This window comes from Coffea arabica, chromosome 10c (genome assembly GCF_036785885.1).
Source record: "Coffea arabica cultivar ET-39 chromosome 10c, Coffea Arabica ET-39 HiFi, whole genome shotgun sequence".
NCBI classification, from domain to species: domain Eukaryota; kingdom Viridiplantae; phylum Streptophyta; class Magnoliopsida; order Gentianales; family Rubiaceae; genus Coffea; species Coffea arabica.
Genome location: NC_092329.1, coordinates 4,604,018 through 4,620,436, shown reverse-complemented (window position 1 = coordinate 4,620,436; position 16,419 = coordinate 4,604,018). Strand labels below are relative to the sequence as shown.

Below are 16,419 nucleotides of genomic sequence, written 5' to 3'. Positions count from 1 at the left end.
CCTGCTTCTCATTTCTTTGTCATAGTAACAGAGAAAGTAGAAAGGAAGGAGGAGGAGGGCTTGTAGTCTGAGGATATTAAACTAAGGCAAGACCAGATTCTAATTAAAAGACGGCAGGGGAAGATCTGAAATTAGATTATTTCATTCATGGATAGTAAGTGAGAGTACAAAAGTAATCCATGTTAAACGACTTATGTTTGTACAAACAAAAAGAGTGAGTGATGCGTCATTAGCATCCTCTAGAGCTGAGTATTGTAATTACTGGTTGGTATACAGCAAGAAGAAACAAACTTTGCCATCTACAATTTGGTTTCCCCGGAGGCATGAAGGAAATGATTCACAAAAATTTACAATGAAAGAATTGTTTTAGACAATTCACTGTCTTGTTCAGTTAAGAGCTCTACAATATGCTGTCAATGGAAACAGGGAACACCATCTGTTTGATTCCTTCAGCCTTCACAATTGGGAAAATAATACCCGTTGCATCCTGAAAGGAAAAAAAAAAAAATCAGGCAGATGATTTTAGACTAATGATAGCACATTACTAGCTAAAATGCATCAGCAGAGAGTTCTGAGAGATGGGTTTGTACCATAATCAGTTTTCCTCCAATAAATGCACGTTTGAGTGAAGGGAATGGAAGTAAAAGGCGGCCAACGCCATAGATAGCCACAGCAAAGAAATGCATCACCAGGGTCAATGGCTTTGGGTTGAGACCGGATAGCAGAGCCACTGGTCCATTTGAGAAAACCCCTCCAAGGCTCAAGTAATCGAAGCATGCTTGGCGCAACTCTGCTCTTGCTTGATCATCTGATGCAGTGAATACTTTATATAATGCACCAGCCAAAGTATTGATGGTAGAAGCCACTGGCTGCAAGAAAATAACAATCAATTTTGTCAGTCTTAACATGTTTATTCTATGTTTTCACTGCAAATGAGGCTTATGAAAAGTGATTGAACTAAAAACCAGCAATACTACTGGATCGTACAGAAAAATTCTCAAGTACTCACTTTGCGCAAGCTGTAGAAGACCTCAAGGTACTCGTTCAGTCCAGCAGCATCATTCAAATCGTCCAGAGGCTTCAATAGCTTTCTAAGAACAACAATGTCGGACAAAGCCACTGTCATTCCTCCTCCTGTTAAAGGATGCCTCATGTTAAATGCATCCCCTAACAAAATTGCACCTGGGGTGGAACAAGGGGTGGCTGGCATGCTTCTGTTTGTTGCTACTTTGATGTCTCCTTCCTCAATTGCTGATATGAATGCGCTATGGACCTCGGGAGGGAGCTGTGGAAGCACCACAGTCTTCAAATATTGAGCCATTTCTCCACTGGGAATGGAAGGGACTTTCTGACCACCAGGAATATCCACAAGGCACCTAGTCTCAAAGCTACTGATGGGATACATCAGAATGGGTGAAGGGTTTGCCAAGATGACGTGTCCATGATTTGGGTATGGTAGCTGGCAGTTCTTTAGGACCAAGGCAACAAAAGAAGAAGGGATATCCACCTGCAGCAGTAAAATCTGAATTAGACTAGTTCAATTGGCAAAAAGGAAAAAATCAATACTGATCAAAATGCTTATTCCTAGGTTGTGGATTTTAGTCATTAACATAGTTAGGATCAATGACCTTGGGGTTGCAGAGAGAACGTCTCAGGTTTGAACAGCATCCATCACAGACAATGGTAAGAGGAGCATCAGCTGTAATTTGTTTCCCCACCTTAGTCTTATAATTCACACCTTTGACAGTTCCGTTCTCTTCAATCAAAGATGTCACCGTCCCTTGTTCCAGCCTTACACTAGAAAATCCAATTAAAGCAAAAGGGTGAAAAAGCGAGCACTAGTAATTAAGTAATGTTTTACCAAGACCAAAGTTCGAAATTGTAAAATGGTTCTAATTTTTCAATATTCGAAGAATCCAACGTTATTATATCCTATTTGAGTAGGCGCATCTGAGACGCAAAGGGAAGGAGAGAAATACTTGGGCGTTTTGGCTGCCTTTACTCTCATCCTCTGAATGAAGCGGCCGTTGTGAAAACTTCTTCCTGAAACATCAGAACGGTAGTTTTCCAAGGGGTACGAAACTTTGGTCCTTTTATCATCTTTGAAGAGCCCATAACCGTAAACTCGTTGAGCATCGATGCCTTCTACACAATCTGTCATCGCAAGAATATGCTCAGTAAGTCATGAGCATCATCTTGATCGTAGAAAGAAGCTTGAATTTACATACGATTCTATAAAACATCATTTTCTTTTATTGTTTTTATCAGAGCAATTAGTTTTGAAGTTCTTTTGATGCTTAATTACCCTCAAGACCAAGCTCAACTAGCTTAAGATAGCCGCCTGGCTGAAGCAATTCACCCACAATTCTGTCGGGCTCAGACAAATCCCTCTCGATTACAAGTACACGACGGCCATCCTGTAAAGCAGGACAAGATATTGTAGCATGTTAATACGAAATTGACTATAAGCATGCACTTTGTGACTTTGTCTTCCAAAAGGGCTGAAAAACGGTAAGATGTGGTGACAATCTTTAGAATAATCTTGCATGCGACAGACAGTATGGTATGTGCCTATGTGGCTAATTAACCCAAAAAAAAAAAAAGGCAAGAAAGCCGGCCTGCGTATATTCTTTTCGGGTTACATAGGTTTATAATTAATTCGAGTACAGATAATATAAGAGATAAACAAATCTCGGACGGTATAAACAAGAAGCTAAAAAGCCAGTTAAGCAATCCGGATTCCATGTTGCATGCTAGTTGAAGTGGCCGGAGAACTGTGCTTGGTTGCACTCTGATTTTTGCCTTTTACAACACACGTTAAACGACATCCGGTGCATAGCAACAAGTTTCTCTCTATAACTTCTTGGTGTTCCATAAGAATTAATCTGCTTCCTTTTAAGCAAACAAGCTGGTGAAAAAATTATGGACAGGAATCAATTTTGTCACAGCAAAAGTAGAACAAATCAGAAAGAGATGAAGTAGTATAAAAAGTGTTTTTTTCCCCCCCAAAACCCACACAGATTTTTGCAAAAATTTTAGGAAATCCCAAAGAAAGAAGAAAGGTGCTCATTATTTTCTATGTCCATTCATTTGTGCATGTACTAATATATATTCTGAAGCAACATTTGTCGGAAAACGAAAATAGCTCAGTGGTTAAAAGTCTTTGTTGTTGGTTCAGTAAGAATTCACCTTCTTTCTTCTCACCCCGGGCTCCTCTTATCTTGTTAAAGATTTGAAAAGGCTAGAGCGACATTTGTGGCATGGCTTTGAAACAAAATCTAACCGAGTTCTGTTACAAGTATTACTCATCCACAAAGCAGATATGAAAGTGGAGAAATGTTTACCTTCCCAAGAGAGCAAGCAAGAGCAGCACCAGCTACACCAGCTCCAACTATAATGATTTCGGGATCTCCAGCTGCCCTGCCTTGGGAAATAGGACCCTCGTCGGTGACAGAGTTGTTGATGCGTGGTTCAATTTCCTCCTTCAGCCGGGTTTCATCCTTAATCTTCTTTTTTGCAGCAAAACTCAGGTAGTCCAATAAAAACACAGCAAAACACAAGAGGAAGGCAATGCCTATTCCCATAAAACCCATGAAACCAATGTAATTGTTCAGCTTAGTAATCAAAACATCGATGGACGAGGCCATGATGATTCTCCTCTAGTGTCTTTTCCTCTCACAAAGATGAATTGATCAAGGGGCGCTAGTGCCTAGTGTCTCTTGTTTGCAACTTTGTTGCAGTTTTCTTGATATTTGCTGATGCGCTTGAAGTCTGTAGTGTGGCAGGGACGTTTATATAGAGGCCGCCCCGTTATTGACATCACATGGGGACTCAACTAATACAGCGTGGGTGCTGTCGTGGTTTTTAACCGGTCTTGATTTCTTGACAAAGGAGCTTTCTAGTCACAGGCAGAGTTAAACTTTGGTTCGCGCATATTTGTTTGTTCACATTTATTTGTTTATCAAGGGTTTCCGCAATATTTTCCTACTTTATAATCTTCAGATCAGTTCAAAAATTTTTCAGTTCTATTATATCTGTTAAATCATATAGATTTGATCTGTTGTTTCTAATACATAACATATTTAATCGCGTTGAACGATTTCCATCAATTGATTGACGAATGAAATTTGCTTTTTATTAAAAACAGAAAAAAAAAAAAAAACACTACTATTATGCTAGAGTACAATAGTAGCATCAACTACGGCCTCAACGGTGATGCCTACTTTGATTTGTGTAGCACTCTTATCTTTCCTCCGAGTGCTCCAGCACCTGGTTTATTTTTCGAAAAGCTAATCTAGCACCCGGTTTTATTTGGATTCAGCTAATTTTTTTTTTTCCGTAAAATTGCTCTAAGGTTGCCATCATTATTTTGGTTGACTAATTTTTATTAAAAAAAAATCCTGGAGTTTAATTTACTGTGTTACGAGGGTATCTCATCCTTAATTAATTCAAAATAAACTGTCGGCTGCATCATATTAAATCAATAGTATGTTTATATTAAACCAACAACATATAGTACCCTAAGAATAATACAAAGTCACCCGGTGCAATATGTTTCAAATTTCTCATGGTATATCATAGCTCTTATTAATTTTCTTATATAACAGACTACTTTTTAAAAAAATTGTATACTGAACGACATAAGATTCAATCGATAAAAACAAAATCATCTCCTAGATTTCAGGAATTCTTCTAGTCCCTCCGTATAGTCCTGTTTTCCTTTTTCGTCTGTCACAAATTGTAGTCCACTTTCCAATTGAAGAATGTAGTTGTATTTTAATTTTCCTAAAATGCCCTTATTCAATGTAAGTTGTTGTTACTATGAACCTATCCCATTTAATGAGAGTCGATTCTTTTTTTACTATCAATTCAAGTTCCCATAAAGTTGTACTCTATTTAATGTGAGGGTATTTTAGGAAAATAGCAATCTAAATTTATTTTTTCAATAAAGTTAACTATTTTTTTTAAACTGTGTGAAAAAAGAAACAGGACTATCAAAGTGGGATGGAGGGAGTACCATCGTTTAGGAACGCGGGGATTTAAAGTCGCGTGGACTAAAAAAAAAAGATTTTTTTTGTTTTTGACAGGATTTATAAGTCGTGCTCTTGGTGAAACTTACGAGAGTCAATCCACTGCTCTGAGCACGACTTTTAAGTGTTGAGTGCTGTATAACCTGAAACCCGCGTTTATATTTATTTATATTAAAGTCGCACCAAACTCACGAGCACCAAAGTAGATACACTGACAGCAGCTTTCTTGACGTTATTATAGCATTATATTCATTCATTTTTGACCCATGTAGTTCATTCAGTCAAAAGCATGTCCCTTGTGGAGACCAATTCGAATTTCTTTGGGGTTACAAAAGCACTACTGACTTTCAATATACAAGTGTATGATTTTGATAACGTTTATTCGTCAGAGTAATTAAACTATATTAAAACTATATTTGATCTAGCGCTAACCTTTTACCATTCTAGATCATCATATTCTTTATAGGGTGAATATTAGAGTTCTTGATAATTTTTTACTTCTTGAGATTACCATTCTTGATCACCCCATTTTTTATGGAGGATAGATCAGAGTTGTTGGTAAATTTTATTTCTTGAGCCATATTAGAGCAAGAGAGCAACGAGTATGAATCAAGCATTTTTTTTTTAATTGGCGGGACTGTATAAATGATAGGAGTATATATTTGTAAAAGAGGCGTGTCTAATAAGTGCTCGTTACAGTAAGTCTTTAGAAAAAAAAAGTGTTATTAAATCTAGTAAGTCTCTAAATATAAGTGTTTGTAAAGTTAAATTAACTACACTTGTTACAAAAATTCTTCTAAAAGTTAAAAGATGAGTAAAGGGTAGATGCAATTTTTGGACAAATTAAGATCTTAATTTTTATTTGGGATGCTAGAGAGTACCAAGTACCAACCTCTCATGATTCTAGATGACCCCATTTTATGGCATAAATATTAAAGCTTTTGGTGTGCAGAAACCGGAAATTTAAATATATAACTTGAGATTAATTCAACCATAGTAGAGCAAGATTGATCTGGTCCTAACTTCTTACTTTTCTAGATTACGAGTTCTTTAATTGGCTTCTAGGTTTAGGTCTTAAAGAACCGTGTATTTGGCAAAGAATTAGACAAATAAGAATTTAATCCCTACCAAAATTTTCAGCTTTGCCGATTGTCTACCGAGTTTTCGAAATTTACGAGTCACCAAAGAAACAACTTTGTCAGCGACAGCTGCAAAGCTGTAAAAATTAACAGCAGACTGATTGTTTGTTGACTTAAAAGGTTTCATCTAGTCAAAAGCTCATAATAAATGAGGACGAATTTCCTATTCCTTTCCAAAATTAATACTACTCCTTATGGCAATACCAATCAATTCAAGGATTTAATTTGCATGAGGAATTTAGGTTCAGTCATCTATTCTCGTATTCCACATTGAGCCAATAGCAAGAAGATATATTCAAGAGAAGCCAATTTTGAATATTGCAAATTGCAGGGAACTTGTAAACTGACGGCAATCTGGACTATTTATGGAGAAGGAAACGAAATACTGCACCAGCTAAGGGATGCAACCGGTCAAAGACGTTTGGGGAGGGAATGAGTCATCTGGGGCACGCAGAGAGAAAAATAGTACTGTACGTACTAGTAGCATCATCGAATTTCCATTTAATTTTTATCACTTGTCTAGGACTGCAAACAAACGGCTGCAGACAAAATTGAATTTGTTGTCCATGAAAAGACACTATATAGTTCTATTGCCCATTGTTAGTCAAGACCCCAACAATTTATAGGATAATAATCCGAAGATAGGTGTTAGCATTGGCTGTTTTCATGACTCAAAAAGGTTAAAACATTAAACTTATCAATTATGAGTGTGCCGTGCCTGTAATATATTTTTCTACAAAAACTCCAAGAAACGACGGTCCAGACGAGACGCTTCTGCAATTCTGGAAAAATTTGGGATTTCATCCAATAAATGATTCTAATTGCATAATCTGAAATGGTGTAACCGCTGCATAATTAGCTTACATTAGGAGCACTATTGTACCATACTTTAAGAAGAAGGTCACCTTAAGGTACCCTTGCTGCCGAGTTCAAAAGTTAGAATCTCAAACTTTGACAGGTAATTTATTATTTTTCTTACCGTATGAGTTGTTGTTCTCACTATTTGTATATGTAGTATTGATTTGATATGCTTCATTTGTATTGATCCCTTGTTGTGGGTTTCAGTTGTAGTTTGTAATCATCTAATCTTGTACTCATATAAGTTATAAAAAAAAAAGGAGAAAAAGTTTTTTTAAAAAAAAGGGGAGAATTCTAAGGTTTTAATATGCAGTTGCCAAATTTGGTTGATTCCCATTGATAGCTGCTGCCTTGCAGAGTTGCAGGCCAAACAAAATTCGGTCCTTGTCAAATAAGTCTAGTTACGGTTACAAGTTATGCACGTCATTCCCTTGCTAGCTTTCATTATTAGGCCTGTCAATCAGGCCTAATGAGCCGGGCTTTAATGAGCTCAAGTTCAACTCATTTAATTTGAATCATTTTCAGGCTTCGGGCTATGAGTTTCGGGTTCGTAAATGTAAAGTTCATACTCAGCTCACATAATATTCGGATTGTGAACCTTAATCGGGTTTAGTCCAAGCTCACTTATTACTCCTTAATTTTCTTAATATAATTACTATAACTATTAAGTTGTAAAACTAATTTAACATTTACAAGACTATAATATTAAAACTAAACATGAACAAATAATAGTTCTTAAAACGTATAAAAACCAAAATTTTTTCAACAATATATATATTTAATCCATTCAAAATGCATGCAAAAGAGTAATAAAACATGCGATCATAAGCCAATACATCTTTAAAAGTTGAAACTTTTTTTATAATCTTGTGATTTAAATCCAAATATGTTTGATGATTTTTGTGTTTGTAGACCAAAAAAAAATTAACCAATATTATGCCAATACAAAAATTTACTCAACCAATAAGAAAAATTAGAGATTTAGTTATGCATTACCAATATTGGCTCTCAAGAAAGCTCATGAAAGAGTTTTTAGATGTATTTTTGTGTTTTGTAATTTATGTATATATTTAGTATTTAGTAATAATATATTTGGATATATAATTATACATAATATCAAAATATAAATATTATATATATAGATAATTAAAGGGCCGGGCCTATATCGGGTTTGAGCCTAATAAGGCCCAATTTCGGCTCACATTTAATTTGGGTCTAATTTTTAGGTTCAGACTCAGACCGGCTCACTAAATGATCGGGTTCATCGGGCTTTCTGTCGGGCCGAGCGAGCCGAGTTCGGGCTGACCCAACCCCATTGACAGTCCTAGTCATTATAAGACTCCAGTTGCCTGTCCCATACCGTAGTTACCTAACTAATGAAATTCTCAATTTTTAAAAAAAAATTGGATAAGGGGGGCGAGAAAATGGCGAAATTCAATAGCTTATGCCAAAGGTCAAATGTACTATATCAAAGTAAAAGAACCCCCGATTAAATCAAATATCGTATAATCAACTATTCTAGTAATTGACCATTAAGAGAGCTTTAAAACTCTACTTGAATATAAGTCAAGGGATCAAATCCCTTGGCCTGCATTCTAAAAAATTCAAAATTTTTTGAAAATTTTCACTAGAGGGTGCGTGGTACTCGTTTGGATCGGTGATAGTTCAGTCCCCTCGAGTTTTCTTCTCGACCCCTTTGGATCATCTTCTCCCCCTAGTATAGAGTAGGAGTAAGTATAGATTCGAATCTATCGTGTCCAACAAAAAAAAAAAATCAAATATCGTATTCTCGTCAATGTCGTCATAATTGTTTCCTCAAGTTGTTTCAATTATTAGTGAAAAAGATGCATATGTTTTATTTTAAATTGTTTTTCAGTAGTGAACTTAGTATCAAGCAAAAGGCTCAAAAGTACTTCTACATCTAAAATTTTAGTTATGGTTGCCACTCCCAGCGAAGCTAGGAGCTTTGGACTAAAGGTGTTAACGGGGTTGAATTCGAGTCAAAATTGATAATTTCAGACCTAGATTAATATGTAATGAAAAGATTTGAATTCAGATCTAGATCCGGACGATTCTTTTTTTTTTTTGAAAAAGATCAGGACGAGTCTCAATATATAGGTTTATATTTGGACTCGGTCAGATTCGGATCCAAGTTAGATATATCCATTTTTAAAATTTAACTAAGTACTATAATTTTTATTTGTACATAAAATTTATCAATACAATATTAACAATATAATTAATTTACTTCTAACAATAATTTAATTTATAGAAAATCTTTTTTGATTTAAAAATAAGTAGCAAACTTTAATTAAATATATAATTTTTTATTAAAATAATTACTAGTCAGATTCGGGTTCAGAACGAGTCGGAACATGTAAATTTATATCTTATCCATTTAGTTTATAGATAAAATGGATTCGGGTTATATTCGAGTAACCGGATCTATCACTTATTTTGTATCTAGAAAAATGAATCGGGTTTGGGCCTAAACTCGATCCGTTGACAGCCCTACTTAGGATTGTTGTTGAATGGTGCAATAAATGTAACATATTTTTACAATGTGTGGATTCTGAATTTTTTGTACAACTAATTATTTGTTGAAGTTTGTGTCTAATAGGTGTGCAACATTTACTCACTAAATATTGCAAAGTAAAAGAAACTGTCTTCAGCTGTCATTTATAATAAATGTTACTTGACTAGTACGGGTAGTTAGCAATGCATTTAATGGTATAAAAATACATAATAGAAATATTCCACATAAAACCACAAAATTTACATTCTTTTTTTTTTTTTCCAAAAGCGGCAAAAGTAACAAATTTTGCATTCAATTCTAGTATATAAAAGTACACACGGCGAAATTCGCAAGTGAATGTTTGTTTCGCACGTATTCCATATACTCTGACATATGAAAAAAGGTTAAATATTAAGTAAATTAATATTTATAAGAAAGAAAATAACAATAGCCGAGAATGTTTTAGTCTAATAGCTAAGATTGAGATCTCAAGAATTAAATGTCTTAGAATCAAATTCCTCTGTCTCCTCTCCTGCTTCTTAAATCCTACCTTTCCGCCGTTAAAAAAAAAAAATTTTTTTTAAAGAAAGAAAATAACAATAGCATGGTCCAATTTTTTTTTTTTATTTCCAAATTCTATTGTCTAAATGTCGGAGGAAGGGAGAAAGGAGTATAAGTAAGAGATTTCGAGTTCAAATTCTTCCACTTATAATAATTTTTTTTTTTTTTTGTGGGTAACTGTAAAATTTGAACAATTTTGGAGGTAGCAGAAACGCTTCAAATTTCAGGGCAGCCAGGGGAAGGGGGAAGCGTGGGGGCAATGGTCGGAGATCGGTCGTTAGTTTTTAGGAGTGTTGAAGCGTTCGAAGTTAGTAGTTGATCATACGAGTTAATCTATTCGATTTCTTGTCTTGTTTCTGGGCAATTGGATCGTAAACTACATAGTTTGTGTCAAAATTACATTACAGTTGTGCACAATACCGAAATAGTCAACTTCTAAAATATTTGCAAGACACAAGTAATAGTATTCAGTTAAGAGTAGAAATTGTTCAATGTCACTTTAGTATATCAGAAAAGGGATACCATCTGTCCAGGAAAACATCAAATTCATGTACAGAAAAATATTGATAAATAGAGTGGAGAGCACTTAATCATGGTACGTGAGTAGCATTTTATTGCTTTTTTGTTCTTCATCCTACTAATTCATTCATCGTTCTTTATTCTTTTGAGAACATGTATCGAGGATGCGCATTTGCTTAAAAAAGAGTACCAAAATATGCATGGAGGAACGACGCAGATGTCACGGTGGCCTTTGGGCAGTCAAATTTGGACGTCGCACAGCAGAAAGCAGGTTCTCTTGGAGTGAGCTGTTTGACCATCTCTTCCAGAAATCGCAGAAAAGTATGAAGAATCGCAGAAATCTTGCAGAAAAGCTTATTGTGGATGAAGTCGACAGACAGCAAAATAGACAACTGATCCTTGAATTCTTCTGCAGCTGTAGAATTTCTGCCATATTACATTAGCGGTCATATGAAGCCATCCCAGAAAATATCCAAGTGAACTTAAATGCTTCCAATAATTTGGAATTGGAATAAGCTTGTGATATTTTTCTCCCCATTAACATCAATTTTATATACAAGATCCAAGAAATTGGCCCAACTGCATCCAAATATAGATTTTTTTTTTTTACGTCTTTTTCTTTTATCAACTGGACGATTATACACCGGAATAGTCTTGTGTATATTTAATGGCAAAGACTTCTTGGCGCAACAAACATCAAACTTTTTTTTTTTTTTTTATCATCGATGGGGCTTCATTCTTAGTAAATGCACAACAAGCCCCAATGGTTGAAAAATCTGAGTTAGGATTTCTAAGAAAGTGTCAAATTCCTCAGGATCCATGCTGCAAGTTGTATGGATGGAACAGCTGAAATAGACAGGTGTTAATCTTGTACCATCCCACAAAGAACAGTTCAAGGTTGAGAGATTGATGTACTTGAATTTAGACGGAAGACATTAAATTTTAGATTGTGTTTTTTTTTTTTTACATGTCGTAGACAATTGCAGAAGCCCTTGAAAAGTTCCACCGACACTACACAGCTTGATTGCACTTGGAAGTTGGGATTTAGGAGTAGGCACCAGCTAGCATGGTGACTAAAATCAGACATAATTTTTTTTTTTTTTTAAAATGTTCATCCCAAAACAACATTAATTATTTTTATGTTTATCATATGCTACTGCATACACTGTTCTACTAACTCAAGTCAATGCCCATTTCATATTTTAAGAAGATGCATTTGGCACTAATTAGTGAATTCAATGGTGACACTCCTATATAAGTACCAAAAAACACGTCACAGTTTTCAGGTCAACATGGTGTGCTATTAATTACTGAAAATTGAGACATGGAATGCACTTTGGCAATGACATATATGAAGACATTCATTATTTTCAACACTCTCACTCCTTTTAGAATTCCACCCACTCTCCCAATTGCTCTTGGCCCTTTTGAGCTTCTAGTATTCAGTGCCATAAAAGAATGCAAATAATCTTTTATACATACCGGCAGTTTATACACTGTCTACTGCGTTGAATGAATCATAATTATATAAAATTTAAATTTAAAATTCAACTTTTACACATATATCATGAATTCAACGACGCTAATAATGCATACATTATCAATGCATATAAAATTTGCTCTAAAAAAATAGTAAAAAATTCCAGATTTTATACGCTTATGTGTGTGTGTGTGTGTGTTAGATTCTAGGACTTGTTAAGGCATTGTAGGCTTCATTAATCAATTTGTATGGATGAAAAAACTTCTGCATTAAAATCCAGAAATCAGATTAAAACATTGCCAAGAAATGTACTTGTGGCTGGTGGGCCTCGTGGCCGTCAAATTTGGCCGTCAGAGTGTATATAAATATTAGTACTAATATCTCATTGTGGCCATGGGCCTTATAGCCGTCAAATTTGGACGCCGGACTGTGGGCAGTAGTTCACTTTGGAACTGAGGTGTTTGACTTGGACCCCGGAGGACAAAATTCCTGCAAGGAAGCCATTGTTGATTAAGTCGACAAGAAGAAGACTCACAGACAACTGACGTTGAATTTTTCTGCTTCAGAAATTCTTCAAGAAAGTTGAGTGGAAGTTAGGATAGTTTTATTTATGTGAATGGTTTTCTCCTGGCGACATAAAATTGACGAAATTTACAAGAAAGTTGGACCAACTGGTTTGCAAACTCATCTGCAAGAAAATCAAGTTGTAATTTAACAATTGCTGGATAAGCTTAGTATATTACTGGCTCATGATTCTTTCCTTACACATGCCCAAGAATAGTATAGTCTGCCTTATAAACTATTTTTGCCTGATGCTATTCGCAATTGATGGACGTTCGTAGCTATAAATGTGAAGTCTACACCTGAAATTTTTATGCATTTGAGTTATGTTATCAACAAAAATTTTGTGCTTTTACCAAATCCATTGTACACAAGAATTGGAAAACTAGACACAAATTCGGTCGGTTGTAGTTATTCCATCACTCGATCGCAAAACTTTGGCCATTAACATTGCCATTCTTGGAACCTGCATTTATAATTATAGGTGTTTAGATTAAGATGTAAACAAAAAACAAACCAAAACCATTGAAATACTCGGAAAAGAGCTCCACTTGTGGAATAGTATGAAACAATTGAAATGACGAGTGTTCAAATTGTCATCTCCAGTGTTCAACCAACATAACTATACCAGTGGTGAAGTTTGAGGAAGAAAAACAAGCTATACCCCACCATTTTCTTTTCTTTTCTTTTCTTTTTAAAGCGTCTTTATGTTCTTCCACATTTCCTGAAAGACGGCTCAGGAAATATCCTTGTTGATTAAGGTCTTTGAGGTACAAGTGCCACTTGCTTTTTCTATTCTCAGTTTCATGTCTATTTCCAGCTTTAACGGTCAAGTTCAGTTCTTTTGGACCTAGATTTATGGGAAATAAGTTCATTTGTCAACTTGTAATCCGGCCAGAAAAAACCCGGATCACGCACTCTAAGGGCTTTTATTCTTCTTGACTACTCATGGGAGTTGTTGAACCTCATGAGGAGAGTGGATTTTGCTCATGGTCAGATTTGATCTTGTCCTAGTAGCCTCACGCTGACCATTTCTTTTTCCTCATTTCTCTAACTGTTCTTGCGTAAGTGAAAAAATAACCAGTAAAAAAAAAATAAAAGAAAAGAAACAAATTACTTTTGTTTCTATATTCTTCTTCTGATTCTGCCCTTCACAGTTTAATGGAAAATTTTAGGTGGAAGCTTCAGTTTAGCTTGTGTCTTTTACATGGTATGCTTTCTACAGATGCAGCGTCCCTTTAATACTTTCATGTTATATTAAACCAGATTCATACTATAATAGGCGGCCCTTTTTGGCATTCCAGAAGAACTAACAAATCTTTAATCTTTAATGAATACAGGATAGACTGGTGATAAAGACACCAAAGAAATCTCCATTGCTATTGAGAATGGCGGTCTTACTCTTCAGTATGGTTTGTGGAGTGTACATTTTCTCAATTTGTACAACGCAAATGGCTTATTTCAGGGATAGTAATTTGCTAAAACTCAAACAGATTCAAAAACAATGCCCAGCTTCTGGAATTGAAATAAGTGAAACTGCATATCTACATTTTCCAGAACCCAAAACCTTTAGCAGGTAAATAGGAAACTCATTTTAGTTTCTGAAAAGATCTGGATTGTTCACAATTAATTGGTCTGATCTCAATGTAGGCAAGAATGTGCCTGCAATCCAGTAAAATTTTTTGCTATCATATCGATGCAGAGATCTGGCAGTGGATGGTTTGAGACATTGTTAAATAGCCATGAGAATGTCAGCTCAAATGGTGAAATCTTTGGGGCAAGAGATAGGAGGAGGAACTTATCTGTGATATATGGGATTATGGATAAGGTATACAATCTGGACTGGTACAGCAGCGCATCAAAGAATGAGTGTTCAGCTGCAGTCGGGTTTAAATGGATGCTTAACCAGGTTAGTAGCTCACAACCAAGCTCTGGTTGACGTAGTGAAAATGCTGCATTTTACCCTTTTTTGCCAATGTTGTTGCATAGTTTTCTCTTTCTTCATCAATAGCTTGAGGTCTTAATTGCAAGTTTTGAGCCCTCGATAAATATGATAATCTGCATTATTTCAGTCTTCATCTTCAGACTACATTTAACTGGAACTATGACAAAAACTTGTCTTTAGTTCATCTATTAAGGAGGCATTGCTAGCCGTGATGGCCATTAGAGGTTAATTATCTACATCGACGTATTCCATTTCCACCACAATGAGAAGCTCATCAATACCAGCAATTTTTGTGAATGTCTGCTCCCATTGGAACTGATTACTGCAAAGTACTTCTTGCCAATGGCCAATAAGTGCACAAAGAAAATTCCTTCTTATTATCAGATATTTTCAAATGAAGCCAGCACAAGCTTTTAGTGCAGTACCAGCTAAAAGGAGGGAACATGCTGTAAAGCTTGAATCACACAAACTCAAAAAATGTCATTAAAGAGATTTTGATATAGTTCCTGAAGCAGAATGTTCTTGACTTGATTTGTCAGTGGAAATTTGCTGCTGTGAAGTGAAATTACAGTAGTTCCTTTTGTCAAATGTAGGCCTGTCAATTTCTGAAAACAATTCGTGAAAGTTCTGTGCCATTTGAACTTTACAAACTGTGAACCTTTTGAAGGGATTGACAGAGTACCATGAAGGGATAGCAGAATACTTCAAGAAGAGAGGTGTACATGCAATATATCTCTTCAGAAGAAATCATCTGCGCAGAATGATATCCCTGATTGCAAATGTCTATGACAAAGATGCTAAATTGTTGAACGGAACGCACAAATCTCATGTGCATTCACCACAAGAGGTCCAGATTCCTTCCTTCCTTCCTCTTAAATTCTCCTAGCTTTTAACTAAGTTATGCTGGTTTCTGCCTTACCTCCTAGCTTTCTGATTTTAATTCTTCAACAAGGCTCAAGTACTTGCGAGTTACAAGCCTTCAATCAATACCACACGACTTGTACCTAATCTCAAGAAAGAAGAACAGACTACCGCCAGGGCTCTGGAATATTTCAAAACCACTAGACACATTGTCCTCTACTATGAGGATGTTGTCAGAAACCACACGGTAAGAGCATCTCTTAAAAGCTTTCGACCTATGCAACTAGTAATGTGCCTAATGAGCTTGTCATAAATGGCTTTCACAGAAACTAATAGATGTTCAGGACTTCCTGAAGCTACCACACAGAAACCTGAGTAGCCATCAGGTTAAGATACACTCTGGCTCATTATCAACGCAGATCAAGAATGGAGAAGATGTGCAGAGAGCTTTAAAGGGAACACCATATGAACGCTTCCTGAATTCAGATTACTGATTGTGGTTTAAATCCAATTTTTTTATAAGTAGCGCCGAGATTAAAGTTTGTTTGTCTAAAAGAAGTATAACCAATTTTTTTAACATAAAAAGAAAAAACCAAATTTTTTTTTTAACAGGGAGACTTGATTATTTGATTCATTTTGTTTCTGATCTATATCCTCTGACATGGAGACAGCCGTTGTCACATGTTGGCGTATGATCATCTATAAACTCCTTCAATGTAAATCTAACACACTATTGCTTAAAAAAGTGGAAAACAAAAATCTCAAGCACTATTGGGTTTCACTAACTTGTATAATAAGGCAGGTCAATTTTCTATGTTATTTAACAAAAGTATGCTCAAACAAAGGAAACTGCTGATTTTCTAATAGGCTGACGACATACTCACCAAGTGAAGTGAACCATTTCATCAGATTTTTTTTGGCCTACTAAATCTGAAAGCTAATCTACAGTA

General features: G+C 35.6%; 2 protein-coding genes across 2 annotated transcripts; one reads left to right on the top strand and one right to left on the bottom strand.

Annotated features, from left to right (window-relative positions):
* Positions 1 to 159: 159 nt before the first annotated feature.
* Positions 160 to 3,761, bottom strand: LOC113713780 (squalene epoxidase 3). Its single transcript, XM_027237568.2, has 7 exons — positions 3,345 to 3,761; positions 2,306 to 2,417; positions 1,980 to 2,154; positions 1,629 to 1,797; positions 1,010 to 1,507; positions 591 to 869; positions 160 to 487 (listed from the first exon to the last, which is right to left on the bottom strand). The coding sequence occupies exons 1-7, from the start codon at positions 3,645 to 3,647 to the stop codon at positions 401 to 403; spliced, it is 1,623 nt and encodes a 540-aa protein (XP_027093369.1). The 5' UTR covers positions 3,648 to 3,761; the 3' UTR covers positions 160 to 400.
* A 10,248-nt stretch (positions 3,762 to 14,009) lies between these two features.
* LOC113713411 (uncharacterized) lies at positions 14,010 to 15,996 on the top strand. Its single transcript, XM_027237136.2, has 5 exons — positions 14,010 to 14,239; positions 14,314 to 14,572; positions 15,276 to 15,455; positions 15,561 to 15,716; positions 15,796 to 15,996. Exons 1-5 carry the CDS (start codon positions 14,052 to 14,054, stop codon positions 15,961 to 15,963), a joined length of 951 nt encoding a protein of 316 aa, XP_027092937.1. The 5' UTR covers positions 14,010 to 14,051; the 3' UTR covers positions 15,964 to 15,996.
* The last annotated feature ends 423 nt before the right edge of the window (positions 15,997 to 16,419 follow it).

Bases quoted from the DNA above. Each gene is read 5' to 3' on its own strand.
- LOC113713780 (XM_027237568.2), bottom strand. From the start codon at position 3,647: ATGGCCTCGTCCATCGATGTTTTGATTACTAAGCTGAACAATTACATT. The intron at 1,508-1,628 runs GTCATTGATCCT...TTACTGCTGCAG, and splicing joins GTTCTCTCTGCAACCCCAAG to GTGGATATCCCTTCTTCTTT. The intron at 488-590 runs GTACAAACCCAT...TTTTCCTTTCAG, and splicing joins TTGGAGGAAAACTGATTATG to GATGCAACGGGTATTATTTT.
- LOC113713411 (XM_027237136.2), top strand. From the start codon at position 14,052: ATGGCGGTCTTACTCTTCAGTATGGTTTGTGGAGTGTACATTTTCTCA. The intron at 14,240-14,313 runs GTAAATAGGAAA...ATCTCAATGTAG, and splicing joins GAACCCAAAACCTTTAGCAG to GCAAGAATGTGCCTGCAATC. The intron at 15,717-15,795 runs GTAAGAGCATCT...TGGCTTTCACAG, and splicing joins ATGTTGTCAGAAACCACACG to AAACTAATAGATGTTCAGGA.